Genomic DNA, 13852 nt, shown 5'->3' with positions numbered 1-13852 from the left:
AAATAGAACATATTCACTGCATATTGTGCCTTTTTTGCGTTCTACGTCCATTCGATGCCGGTAGCCCGTTTAGGGCACCTTAATTTTTTTATTTTATTATTCTTTTTAGTAGAGTAAATAGTAAATGTTCTTAACAAGCTCTTAAAAAATTCAAGGATCTTACTCCTTATATGGACATTATTTTCATTTTCCCTAAATCCCTCTCCATTCCCCCCTACCCCCCCCCCCCGACCCTGTGTCACTCCCCCCCCATCCCTGGGCCACTGCCCCCCACCCCCCCAGCAACCTGTGTCACTCCCCTCTCCCCATCCCCAGGCCACTGCCCCTCCCTCCCCTGCATCCTGTCACTCCCCTCCCCTCCGGCTCCTGCCAGTGGGCTCCATGCTGAGCCTTTTGAGGGAGTCAGGGAATGAAGAACAGGGCCAGTGTACTGTCTGTTGTCTGGTTGAGTTCCTACCTAAAGTGTCACAGCAGGTCCTGGAGTAACGTTCAGTGCTGACAGGTCACTGCCTGTGTGGGGTGTGCGTTCTCCCAGGCGGCCTGGGTTTCCTCCCGCAGCCCAGAGAGCACGCTGGGAAGTGTGTGTCTGGAGGTCCCATCCGAGTGGGTGTGGGCGAGGCCCCGCCGTGGAGGGGGCCTGCCGGGCCTTTGCTGGCCGGGGCGGCTGCGGCACCCTGGCCCTCAACTGGAATAAGCGGGTTAAAATAAAGACCTCACTTGTTTTTATTGGCCTTTCTTAAATATGTGGATCACTCATGCTTATTTCAGTGTTTAATATTAGAAGTGTTTGGGTTTTTATTTAGAAGTTTGGTGATGTTTTTGTGACCAGAAATATGTTGCAGGATCCAACTCTTGTTTATATCAATTAGCCGAGGGTAAAACTGGTTTCCGTTTTGCTGAAATACAAGTTCCTAATAACCGATCGATGGTTTTAGGTGAGCACCTACTGTGCGTCACTGTGGGCAGGAGTTTGCCATAAGCTTCCCTTCTGGTGGGGAGGTGAGCTGTATTTTGGCAAGTGAGAGGCTTATTCTGCAAATATTATTTAAGTTCTAATTGGAATATACTTTTTAAAGATTATGTAGAAGTGGCCTGAATGACCTAATGGTTTATTTATTTATTTTGTTCATCCTTACCAGAGACTCTTTCTTTGATTTTTAGAGCATGGAAGGGAGAGGGAGACAGAGGGGTTTATTACACAGTCTAGATATGGGCCGCTATTGGATATATGTATCAAAAAGAGATTTTCTGTGGTTTGCCTTTTCACTCTTTTAATGAGCACAGGTTCGTAATTTTAACTTTAATCCAGTTCACTGTATCCATGTGTTCTCTCATAGCTAGTGCTTCCTGTGTCCTGGTTAAGAACTCTTCCTCTGCCCCATGGTCATGAAAATGTTCTCCCATGTTTCCTTCTGGAAGCCTGTGTGCACCTTAGGTCTGTGATCCATTTCAAGTTAATTTTTTATCAGGAGCGAGTAGAGACCAAGGAGGAATTTTACCCCAACATTAAAACCCAGTTGGCCCAGCACTGCATTGGAAAACAGCAATACACGTTTTGTAGTAGCACCGTCGTAAATTCGGGTCTATAACACATGATCAGGTCCTGGATTGTGTCACTGGTGGTTGGTCTGTGCTTGTAGCAGTGCCAGCGATTCCTGCAGCCTTACGAGAAGTCTGCCGCCTGAGAGTGTGAGCTTCCTCGAGATGCTCCTGGCCATTATTGTGGGTTCTTTGCATTTCGGTCTGACAGTTAGAACCAGCTTGTTCGTTTACACACACCGTCTCCTGAGTTTTATCTTGGAGTCTCTTGAATCTATAGATCAATTTGGGGACAATTGAAATCTCAGTAATATTGAGTCTTGCAGACCATGAAATGTTGTGTCTCTATGTAGCTTATTTTATCTCAGTAATATTTTGCATTTTCAGTGTATAAATTTTGAGATCTTTCGTTAGATTTATTTCTAAACTAGAGGCCCAGTGCACAAAATTCATGTACAGGCAGGGTCCCTGGTGGCTGCTGGCCGGGGCCTTCCATCCGCACTGCCCCTAGTGGTCAGTGTACGTCATAGTGAGCCGGTCGAACTTCCGGTCTCCCGGTCAAACTCCTGAGGGGACACTGTGCATATTAGGCTTTTATATGCATAGAAGATACTGATGTTCTTTGATGCTGTCACATGGTGTGTTTTTACTTCAATTTCCGATTGTTTGTTGCTAGCATACAAAATTACAGTTGACTCTTGTGTACTGACCTCGTACCGAGTAACCTTGATGCTTGCTCAGTGATGGTTGAGTCTGCAGGTGCTCAGGGACTCTGTGCACACACAGTCCCAACCATCTGTACATTTTCTCTCCCCGACTTTATTGCATTTACACTGTGGTATGGTTTTTGTGAGCAGCTGTCACTATCACATTTTTAAATGAGAAAAAGTCCTTTTATGACATCGTGATAAAATAGTGGTTCTTATTTTTGGTTTAATGGCCACATTGGGAAAGTCAGCACCCATATGCTGGTCGCCAGCATTGAAAGCGTTTGGGAGCCTGGGGTTGGTTCGTCGCGCGGTGCTGCTCCTGAGCCTCCATTTGGTCACGGGAAGCTCCCTCAGGCCGGGGAACACTGTGACCCTTTAAGGTCCCTGGTACAGAGGTTTGGCCCGACAGTGGAGCTTTCAGGGGGACACACAGAACTCTGTGTGACACTAGTTCAGTGACGGCGAACCTATGACACACGTGTCAGAGATGACACGTGAACTCATTTTTTTGGCTGATTTTTCTTTGTTAAATGGCATTTAAATATATAAAATAAATATCAAAAATGTAAGTCTTTGTTTTACTGTGGTTGCAAAGATCAAAAAACTTCTATATGTGACACGGCACCAGAGTTAAGTTGGCATGTCAGCATGAGCTCAAAAGGTTCGCCATCACTGCACTGGTTCTTGCTGTCTGTCACGGCCCAGGCTCCCCCCAGCGCAGCCTCCCCAAGGAGCCACGTCTGGCAGGACCAACAACAACGTAAACCAGAGCTCGGAGTTGCCGCTTGCCGGGTAGACGTGTTGCCCTAATGAGTCCTGATTAAGCGTAACCGTGGGAAACAGCAAAGGTTTCTGCCTTGAAACCTTTCGCAGAAACTCATGGGTTTCCGTTGGTGGTGAGCTGTATTTTGGCTCCGGGGTGTGTGGCACAAACAGCCTGTGGCATTGTCTCCCAGGGCCTCTTGCTCCTGGGTCGCAGCAAGCCCAGCAGTCATCGGCCTCATTATAAACACAGAGAGGCTTGTGGCCTTGGCGTGCGGACTGTTTCCTGTTCTCTCTCTGACATCAGAAGTTCAGTCTGGGGCCAAGTGCATCCTCGTGCCTGGAACCGAGGGAAGCAGTGCTGGCTCTGAGGGTGGGAAGGCAGCTCAGTGACCGGGTGGTTCTGCTCCTACCCCTCCCCGTGCAGTACACGGAGGCCTCGGGGTGGGGAGAGGCAGGACACGAGCCCTGGCTGTGCCGGCCCTGATCTCTGCCCGTGTGATCTCCCCGCAGTGGCCAGCCAGAGGCGACACTCCTCCGTGGCCCGGATCCACTCCATGACCATCGAGGCGCCCATCACCAAGGTGAGGAGTTTGTGGCCCGTCTCCACTGAGCAGACCACCCTTGTCCTCCCAGCAGATTGCTTCCCATGAGAACCAGGGGCCCGCACAGTAACAGCGCCCTCCTGGCCATGCAGCCCTCCCTCCGGAGAGAGGACGTGTGGCGGGAACAGCTGACTGGTCTTGGGTTGGCCCTGAGCACCAGGCAGCCTGACTCAGGGTTGCTTTCCTGTTGCTTTGAAGGCTCTGACCCTCGTGTCTCTTCTTCCCATATTGCAGGTGATCAATATCATCAATGCTGCCCAGGAGAACAGTTCCATGCCTGTGTCGGAAGCCTTAGACCGCGTCCTGGAAATTCTGAGAACCTCGGAGCTGTATTCCCCACAGTTCGGGGCGAAGGAAGAGGATCCTCATACCAAGGACCTCATTGGGGGCCTGATGTATGTAAGTGCACTGGCCGGGCTGCGGCGGAGCTGCTGGTCTTGTTTGCCCCGTTACCTGTTCGTGGGCTGCTGCACAGGGCTCGCTGCACGCCTAGGCCACAGCCTCGCCCACCTGCGGCCTCACCCAGGGCTCAGCGTGGAGCAGAGGAGGGCAGACAGTCTGCTGAGCCAGGGCCCCATTTTTGCTTAGTGGTCCTACGAGCAATTTATTTAAATGAATCTTAATTGTTTTAAAGATTTTGAAAACGGGGGCAGAAAAAAAGAAAAATAAATGCTCGATGCTGCACAGAAACAGGACAGGGCCCAGGTTCCCTCCAGACCCCCTGCCCGGGTCTGCGGCTTCACGGGGAGAAGGCCTGGTGCCGTGGGCTCGTGAGGCCCGTCCCGGATAGAGGTCTCCACGGGAAGAACTGTGTGGAAGACAGATCAGTCCGTCACTACCGTCACCTGTGTGTTGGTCAGAAATAAAACTTCCCTTCCCTCCCAGGTCCTGCTTTCTGAGGTCATCTGACACCTTAAACATTGGGCTTTAGCAGGTTCCGGTAGCCGCCTACAGCCCAATGTTATGACATCAGGACTGCAGAGAGACAGCGAGGTTCCATGATGGGAATGTGTGTTGAGACTCATGTCTAACATGGGTCTGGCCTATAGACAGAGGCCCCCCAGCCTGTGGGGAGGCGGACAGTAACACAGCAGGGGGAGGGAGAGAGGCCTGCAGGAAAGGGGGGGGCTGCTATAGGGGCTGGGAGCAGCTCTCACCCAGGCTCTGCTGGGCGGAGTCGGGGTGCTTAGAGGGCCAGGGAGACTCTAGCTTTTTCTAGAGGACACGGAAGCCTGGTGTCCATTAGGGTGAGGAGGGTGGGGTGGGAAAATGGTGGGGAAGAGGGGTGTTGTCCCTAAGAAACCAAGAAACCAAACAGTCTGAGTGCCAGCAGGAACGCCGGGCCTTGGGGCCTCCCTCTCAAGCTGCCCTCGCTGCCCCCTCCCTCCTAGTGCCAGGCGATGGAAGGGAAGGGAGGGCCCCTGGGGGGGGAGGGAGAATCTGCCCTACTGCCTCTGGGAGCATCAAGTAAAGAACAGCTGTGACTTCTCTCTCTCGTTTCCTTGATTTTTATCAGGACGGTTTTCGAAGACTATCTGGTAATGAGTATACTCTCTCAACAAAAAGTACGTTTTCCTTTGTAATTTTTTTGATCATTAACATTACAGTCAAGTTTAAATGATAAAAATTAGTTTTCCCGATGGTTTGTCCTAAAAGCCCCGAAACAAAGCCCTGAGCCAGCACTGTGCCCTCAGGAGTGGTTCACGGGCAGAGCCTGCTAACACTGTCCTCCCAATCACCCCTCCCCAGACCTGCATCAGATTTCGGGCAGCTTACTCGTCTCCGAGTCCCTTCACAATGTCCCACGGCGGATCGCGGAGGCCATGGAAAACGATGACGACTGGGACTTTAACATCTTTGAGCTGGAGACGGCCACTCAGAAGAGGTGAGCCCACCTGGCGCTCAGCGAACAGCTCGCTGCCGAGGGCCGGAGCGGAGAAGCCCTGAGGAGTGGGTTTTGCACAGAGCTGGTCCCTGGTCCCGGGCGGTGGGGGTCCGTGGGGAGCCAGGGAGGAGGCCTGGTCACGACCCCGAGGAGACAGACTCTGGGAAGCGGGAAACGGATCAAGTGCTGACTTCTCCAAATGGCAGGGTTTTTCTGTAAAATCCAGGCCCTGATCCCCCTGTAGTTGGTGATCTCCTGGGATCACAGCCAAGAGCCCCACTCAGAGCCTAGAACTAAAATGACAAATACACCAGCACAACAGGCGGCTGTGTTGGCGACAGGCATGGCGACCGGTGTGCTGGCAGGCGAGGACGCTGGGACTGTGCCTTTACCATTGCACCTGCTGGGAGAGAACTGTTAACCAAGCGGGGGCTGGTTGGCACACAGGAGGGGTGCCCCTCAGGTGGAGGCTCTGGTGTGGGGGCAGGGCAGTCTCAGGGGAGGTGCGCTCCCGTGGGGTCATCAGGAGACAGCGTCAGGTCGCACCCCAATCTGGGTGACCTGTCCCCAGGCAGCCTGCCTGCCTGCCTGTGCTCATTCTCCTTCCGTGGCCCTGACCTGGCAAAAACCGTGGAAAAGAAAACCCCATGGCAGACAGGTCTTTAAGCTCCTGGTTGACGCTCTAGTGACCAGGCTTTCACGTGAAATCAGGCCAAGGCAGGTCGGCTCAGGCCCTGCCAGCCCATTGCCTCTGGGCACTGCCTCAGCAGAACCACATTTTTTGACCTTTGAACCAAAAGCCAGGTCAAGGATTGGCCAGTTGCTCACCCTCTAAGGCAGCGGTTCTCAACCTGTGGGTCGTGACCCCTTTGGGGGTCGAACGACCCTTTCACAGGGGTCGCCTAAGACCATCAGAAAACATATATAATTACATATTGTTTTTGTGATTAATCACTATGCTTTAATGATGTTCAATTTGTAACAATGAAAATACATCCTGCATATCAGATATTTACATTACGACTCATGACAGTAGCAAAATTACAGTTATGAAGTAGCAACAAAAATAATTTTATGGTTGGGGTCACCACAACATGAGGAACTGTATGAAAGGGTCGCGGCGTTAGGAAGGTTGAGAACCACTGCTCCAAGGGGAACCTCGTACACGAGGCCAGCAGAGGGCGTATGACTGTCTGGCTCTTGTGCGGTCACTGAATCCAGGCAGGACACCCAGCGGGTGGCACAGGCACAAAGGAGAACGTGGGGTTCGAGGCGGCACCAGTTTAGCTTGGCTACAAACTTGCTGATTTTGAGGAACCGAGTGTAGCAGGTGTCCGAGCCCCCGCCCAGCTGTGCGGGCTCCCAGGAGGCAGGGCCCCGCTGCCTCGCTGGCTCTGGCGTCTGACTAGGCTTCCATGCTGTGACGGTTTCTCCTTACAGGCCTTTGACTTTTCTTGGCCTCAAAATCTTCACTCGCTTTGGGATCTGTGAATTCTTAAAGTGCTCGGAGACGACGCTGCGGCTGTGGCTGCAGATTATGGAAGCCAACTACCACTCCTCCAACCCCTACCACAACTCCACCCACGCTGCCGACGTGCTGCACGCCACCGCCTACTTCCTCTGCCAGGAGAGGATCAAGGTGCGCCGTGGGCTGTGTCTGCCTCCCCCAGTTCCACGCAGTGTGGCTGCTCAGGAGTGACCCCCGTGTGCGGCCACAGGGGCCCGCGCCGTGACACAGGGAGTCACGGTGTCCGTTCACGTGACCCAGCTGTTCCATGGAAGCAGAGGACGGGCTGGTCCCCAGGGAGAAAGGCAGCACGAACAGGAGGGGCTGTGCACTGGGCTTTCACTCTGAGCCTAGAAGAAAGTACTGCCAACTCAGTGTTGGCTATTGCCGCTTTAGGGCCCTCGCGTGTCCCCCAAAGTCAGGGAGAGGACGAGGGCACGTCTGGCACCTGGGCGTGTTGAGCAGATGTTAGTTCCTCACCCTGCAGGGCGAACCTCAGAGCCGGGTTTTTGTTTTTAAAGAAAGATCATTCCCCAGGCCCGGGTAGAACAGGAGTCCCGAGGGAGCACTGTCATGGACAATACAGAGCAGCATGTAAGACCCCACGTTCTGCTGTAACTTCCTGCTTCTGAACTGCTCTATAGAGAACACGTGCGCATTCAGAACGCTAACTGAAAACACTTCTAACGCGTCAACTAAGATAATTCACATCATGCCATTCAGCCATTCACGCCTCTCCGCTGAGGACACCTGTGTTGGGGCAAGTCCTTAACTTGTGTGAGTGACAGTCGGTAACGTTCCCTAAAAAACATGCACAGATACAACTTTCACAGTCGCGACAGGGAAGCTGGGTTTGCTCAACTAGACGCTTTTCTCAGAAATCGGAGCTACTCTTACCGTAAAGTAACAGGGCAGGAGAGAGCTATGCAGAGTCCTTGCTCTGGGTGCCGTGCGGTTCTAAAAGGTCTCTCCTTTTCAGCAAGCGTTAGACTCAGTGGACGAGGCCGCCGCCCTCATCGCAGCCACCGTCCACGACCTGGACCACCCGGGGAGGACCAACCTCTTCCTGTGCAACGCGGGCAGCGCGCTGGCCGTGCTCTACAACGACTGTGCCGTGTTGGAGAGCCACCACGCGGCCCTGGCCTTCCAGCTGACCGCCAGGGAGGACAGGAGCAACATCTTCAAGAACGTGGAGAGGTGAGGATAACAAGAAAGGGTGTTGGTCCCTCTGTCTCTCTCTCCACACAGCTTTATTGGGGTAAGTTCACACACTATACCAGTGATGGCGAACCTATGACACGCGTGTTCAGAGGGGACATGCGAACTCATTTTTTTGGTTGATTTTTCTTTGTTAAATGGCATTTAAATATATAAAATAAATATCAAAAATATAAATCTTTGTTTTACTATGGTTGCAAATATCAAAAAATTTCTGTATGTGACACAGCACCAGAGTTAAGTTAGGGTTTTTCAAAATGCTGACACGCCGAGCTCAAAAGGTTCACCATCACTGCTCACCCATTTGGAGTGCATGGTGGTCTTTATTCAGAGTAATGCAGCCTGACCACCATCACTTTTAGGACATGTTCATCCTCCTCTCAAAATATCAAACTCAGCTTAGCCGGTTTGGCTTAGTGCACAGAGCAGCGGCCTGTGGACTGAAGGGTCCCGGGTTTGATTCTGGTCAAGGGCACATATCTTGGTTGTAGGCTCCGCCTCGGGCCAAGCCCTGGTCAGGGCTCATGCTGGAGGCAACCAATGGATGTGATTCACATCTCGATGTTTCTCTCTGTCTTTCCCTCTCTCCATTCACCCTAAAAATCAATGGAAAAATATCGAGTGAGGATTAAAATACACAAATGAAAACATCAAACTCATCAGCAGTCACTCCTCACTCACCCAGCCCTCCAGCCCGAGGCCACCACTGACCAGTTCCGTCTCCATAGATTGGCCAGTTCTGGACATTCTAGTGAAGGGGGCATCTTACTGGGTGGGCTTTGTCTCCTTCCACTTAGCGCAGCTCCTTTGCATCCTGACACTTGAAGACAAGGAAGAGGAATGCTGACCTCGGGAGCCTTAGACATTCAGGGCGCCTGTCACCTGCTGGGGACACTCCCTCCGCCCAGCAAGCATCTCCTCGGTCCACACGTCACTTCCATGGCCCCGCACACTCATTACTCGGTCCCAAGTCTCTTTTGTAGCACTTACCACATTTTTCATTATTTGTCTAATGTCTGATTCAATTTTTAAAAAATATATTTATTGATTTTTTACAGAGAGGAAGGGAGAGGGATAGAGAGTAAGAAACATCGATGAGAGAGAAACATCAATTAGCTGCCTCCTGCACACCCCCTACTGGGGATGTGCCCGCAACCAAGGTACATGCCCTTGACTGGAATCGAACCTGGGACCCTTCAGTCCCCAGGCCGATGCTCTATCCACTGAGCCAAACCGGTTAGGGCTGATTCAATTCTTTTTAGAAATTCGTGCACTCGGGGGGTCCCTCAGCCCACCTGCACCCTCTCGCAGTCTGAGAACCCTCGCTCCTTACTGCCCATCTGCTCGCTGCTCCTTAGCAATGCCTTGGAGGCGGGAGAGGCTCCTGCCACCGCCGCTGCACTCGCCCAGCTTCTGGCTGAGCAGTGCTCCCTGTGGGAATGCACTGACCACCAAGGGGCAGCTCCTGTGTTGAGCATCTGCCCCCTGGTGGTCAGTATGCATCATAGCGACCAGTCATTCCGCCATTCGGTTGATTTGCATATTACCCTTTTATTATATAGGATAGGATTTTAGAGAGACATCCATTTGTTGTTCCACTTATTGATGCACTCATTGATTTTTTTTGTATGTGCCCTGACCGGGATCAAACCTGAGCCTTGGCGTATGGGATGACGCTCTAACCAGCTGAGCTCCCAGCAGGGCTGAGCAGATTCCTAAGCTCTGTAAGATCATGGGGCCTTTTGTTCACCACTGGCCCCTTGGTGTCTAACGATAGAGACTGAACATCAGGGAAGAAGGAAAATGTATTCTGTCACGAAGAATACAGGGGTGGGCAAAAGTAAGTTTATTTTTGTATGTCTATTTGTTAATTATTGTATTACTAGAGGCCCGGTGCACGAGATTCGTGCACTGGGGGGGGGGGGGGGGGAGACCCTCAGCCTGGCCTATGCCCTCTCACAGTCAGGAGCCCTCAGGGGATGTCAGACATCCCTCTCGAAGTCGGGCTCTCGCAGTCCAGGACCCCTCACTCCTTACCGCCACCTGCAGCGGAGGCAGGAGAGGCTCCCACCACTGCAGCTGCGCTCGCCAGCCATGAGCCTGGCTTCTGGCTGAGCGGTGCTCCCCCTGTGGGAACACACTGACCACCAGGGGCAGTTCCTGCATTGAGCGTCTGCCCCCATGGTGGTCAGTGTGCATCGTAGCGACCAGTTGTTCCACTGTTTGGTAGATTTGCATATTATGCTTTTATTATATAGGATTTCCCATATGAACAACTATACTTAAAGTATGTGTCCATTTGGGTTTTTGAGGAAAGTTTTAATGTGGGATTTTATAAAAAGGAGACTCCTGATTGTACTAAACTCCCTTTTGCCACGTTCTAGCATTTCAGAGTAGATTTAAAGTAGGTTTTATTCAGAGACACTTGTGTGTGGATATGTACAGATCTGTCACCTCTGGAAAAGTACACAAGGCCCTGATAACTGACCGTTCTCTGCACCTTTCGAGTTTTTAATGGTATGGTTTGCGTCCTCAGAAAATAGAAATTTGAAAGTAATGAGAAGCCAGTGCTGGGAAGAGGCGTGGAGCACTCCCTGGCCGTGCTGAGCCCTCAGGGCTGAGTTTCTGGGCACGAAAGCCGCTGGGTCCTCTGTGGGGCACATTCACAACCACGGGCCCCATGTTCAGCGAGACCGGGCTCTGCTCACCCGGCTGCGTCCCTTCTCTGTTCTGAGAACTGGGTGCCTGACGGGGAGGACAGCGTCGTGGACACTGCATCTGGAAGGTCTTGCCTTAAGATTCTGATTTTAGCTTCTGTTGGGGCGCTCGCCTGTAACCTCCATTCTTCTGAAGTGCGCCTCCCAGTGATGTCAGGACTGTAGCTCCATGGACACACGTGCCAGGTCACATTCCTGTCCGGTCTGGGTGTGATCTCAGCGGCCTCTCGTTTGTCGTCTGAAACAGGAGTGACTACCGGACGCTGCGCCAGGCCATCATCGACATGGTCTTGGCCACAGAGATGACCAGGCACTTCGAGCACATCAATAAGTTTGTCAACAGCGTCGTCAAGCCCTTGGCAGAGCTGGAGGAGAGCGAGGTGAGGGGGACTGGCTGCCACGCCACCTGTGCGGGCTCCTCCGTGTTGTTGGTTCCTGGAGTTTATTCTGTCAGTCCTCACGGTGGATTTAGTGGAGTAGATTTTACAAAAAAGCACCGATTCTTTCCTGGACCCTCTTCCTGTGAGGCCCCCGTCTGCCCACCACCTCACCCTGTGCACTGAAGCCCTTGCTACCAGCTCCCAGCCTTTCCCACCGCAGCCCAGCCCCCACCAGTACCCCGTCTGTGAGGCTAGGACCCCAGTTTACTTCTGCGCTCCTGTGTGTCTCCCTGGCTTTCTGGCTTATTACCCTTCGCACGTCCTGTCGAGGACTCGGCTCCCTTCACCTGGTCTCGCTGTCTGTCAGCCTCTGACTCCCCCCTTCCCAAGGACAAGGGTTCAGACGCCCCTGCCCTGCCCCCAGGACAGAGTTGGTTGTGGCCTGTACCTGCTCCTGCTCCCCGCCTGCCAGAGAGAAGCCACACGCAGTGCCTCGTGCTCACAGTGGGGCCGGGCCAGTGAGGCAGGCGCGGCACCGGGCCCACGCTGATCGCTCTAAACGTCCATGTTCCAGGGGAGTGGGCCAAACCCTCGTGACGTCGACACGATGCTCCGGTCTCCAGAGAACCGGACTCTGATCAAGCGGATGATGATCAAGTGTGCGGACGTGTCCAACCCCTGCCGGCCCTTGGAGCAGTGCATCGAGTGGGCTGCACGCATCTCGGAGGAGTATTTTTCTCAGGTAAGACACTGCCTCTTAAGTGCCTCAATTTCCACTTCCCTGTGGTGGGAGCCGTATCTGTGGGGGTGGCAGTAGATTCGCTCTCACCGGTCACAGCCTCTCAGTTCTGAGAGCACAGCCTACACCCTATTCACTGACCTGTCTCAGCACCGAGGAGCCCGTCCCGCGCCACAGCCCGCGCTGACGGCCTTGAGGGTGCAGCGCTGTAACTCTGTTGAGGACCTGAGACCCTGGACAAGGACACAGGTCGTCAGGACCTACTTTACCGGGTGCTAAGGGCCACTGCCACTTCTCACAGACCTGCGGTCGGTGGGTCCAGCCTGGCCTGCACTTGGGAAATATTTTCAGGGTGTAGCGATGTAAAGCACATCAGTTCAGTGCAGGAGAGCAGAGAGGGTCAGCGGAACAGAAAACATTTCCAAAGTCCAAATAATGTTAAACACCCTCTTTTTTTTTTTTACAGAAAGAAAGGGAGAGGGATAGAGAGTTAGAAACATCGATGAGAGAGAAACATCGATCAGCTGCCTCCTGTACACTCCCCACTGGGGATATGCCCGCAACCAAGGTACATGCCCTTGACTGGAATCGAACCCGGGACCCTTCAGTCTGCAGGCTGATGCTCTATCTGCTGAGCCAAACCAGTTAGGGCTAAACACCCTCTTTTTTATGAACAACACAAAATTCCTTAATCTGACAACTGTTCCAACATGCACCAGCCAAAATCCCGTGGCCGTGCCAGTCCCCGTATTTCTTTCTCTCCCTCTTGATTTTCTGTTCCTACTGATCCTCAGGCCTCCTTTCCCTCCCGTCAGTGGACGTACGGTGATCTCGCCACACCCAGTGGCTAGTTTCTCCTGGATCCTCCCAGTAAATCCCGATCAGCACTGGCAGCTTCCGTGTTCGATGTCTGTCTCTGGCGGCAGGAGGCAGGGAAGGGCTTGTATATAAAATCTGTGTTCTGGGCAGTGATGTGCCAGCCTCTCTCCCTGCTCACCCACAGCAGCGCCCAGTCCTGCTAAGTGCCCTGCACAAGGCACCGTTTTTACCTTACGGAGACGCACAGGTAGCATGGTCTTATGGTCCAACGTGCCACACCGGCTGGCAGCGTAGGTGCGCTCTGTGACGTCCTCCTAAGGACACGTGACTGCACATAAAGGGCTTCACCTCCGAGCTGATGTTTGTTCTGTTTTGCGGCACGTATCTCGGGGTGTTCAGAATCTTTCCAGATAAGATAACGTGGCCGGAGACGAGAACAGCCACCAGACCCCATGCTGTGAGGGCTGTGTCTCACTCGGCGCTGGGACCGTGGCTGCGGGGAGGGTGGCAGCTAGTGGGCGCAGGTGCCATTCGGAATCTTAACTGAGGAGCTTCGGCAGGAGGCTTTCCGGTGCTGAGAATGTGGGTGGGGTGTCCCGAGGCCCTCCTGGCAGAGCTGGCCCCACTCGGGGAACAACTTGGAATCTGGTGGCAGGGGCTCCCCGTCGGCTTCTCACCACTAGCTCCCTGGGCTCTAGGAGTGGAGCAGACACTGAGACTCATAATTCTGGCGTTTTCTGCTCTGCAGACCGAAGAAGAAAAGAAGCTGGACTTACCTGTGGCGATGCCAGCTTTTGACCGAAACACCTGCAGCATCCCCAAGTCCCAGATCTCCTTCATCGACTACTTCGTCACAGACATGTACCACGCGTGGGACGGTAAGGACTCTTAGAGGACTTTCCCCAGATGGCAGGACAGCGCAGCAAGTAGCGAGTGCTGTATTCTGTATGACTCCAGGTCATGCTTGGGGC

At 53.0% G+C, this 13852-nt stretch overlaps 1 protein-coding gene across 1 annotated transcript in view; it reads left to right on the top strand.

The window, feature by feature from the left end:
• LOC102428868 (high affinity cAMP-specific and IBMX-insensitive 3',5'-cyclic phosphodiesterase 8A-like) overlaps positions 1-13816 on the top strand; it is a 42176-nt gene extending 28360 nt beyond the window's left edge. The window contains exons 10-18 of the mRNA XM_023746922.1: positions 3525-3595; positions 3851-4015; positions 5133-5181; positions 5366-5501; positions 6942-7140; positions 7988-8205; positions 11191-11323; positions 11898-12065; positions 13630-13816. Of these exons, the coding sequence (XP_023602690.1) occupies positions 3525-3595; positions 3851-4015; positions 5133-5181; positions 5366-5501; positions 6942-7140; positions 7988-8205; positions 11191-11323; positions 11898-12065; positions 13630-13773 (1283 nt within the window). The 3' untranslated portion in view covers positions 13774-13816. The remainder of the gene's footprint in view (positions 1-3524; positions 3596-3850; positions 4016-5132; positions 5182-5365; positions 5502-6941; positions 7141-7987; positions 8206-11190; positions 11324-11897; positions 12066-13629) is intronic.
• The last annotated feature ends 36 nt before the right edge of the window (positions 13817-13852 follow it).

Source organism: Myotis lucifugus, unplaced genomic scaffold (assembly GCF_000147115.1).
Source record: "Myotis lucifugus unplaced genomic scaffold, Myoluc2.0 scaffold_765, whole genome shotgun sequence".
Lineage (NCBI taxonomy): Eukaryota > Metazoa > Chordata > Mammalia > Chiroptera > Vespertilionidae > Myotis > Myotis lucifugus.
This window is presented reverse-complemented; position numbering and strand designations above follow the sequence as displayed.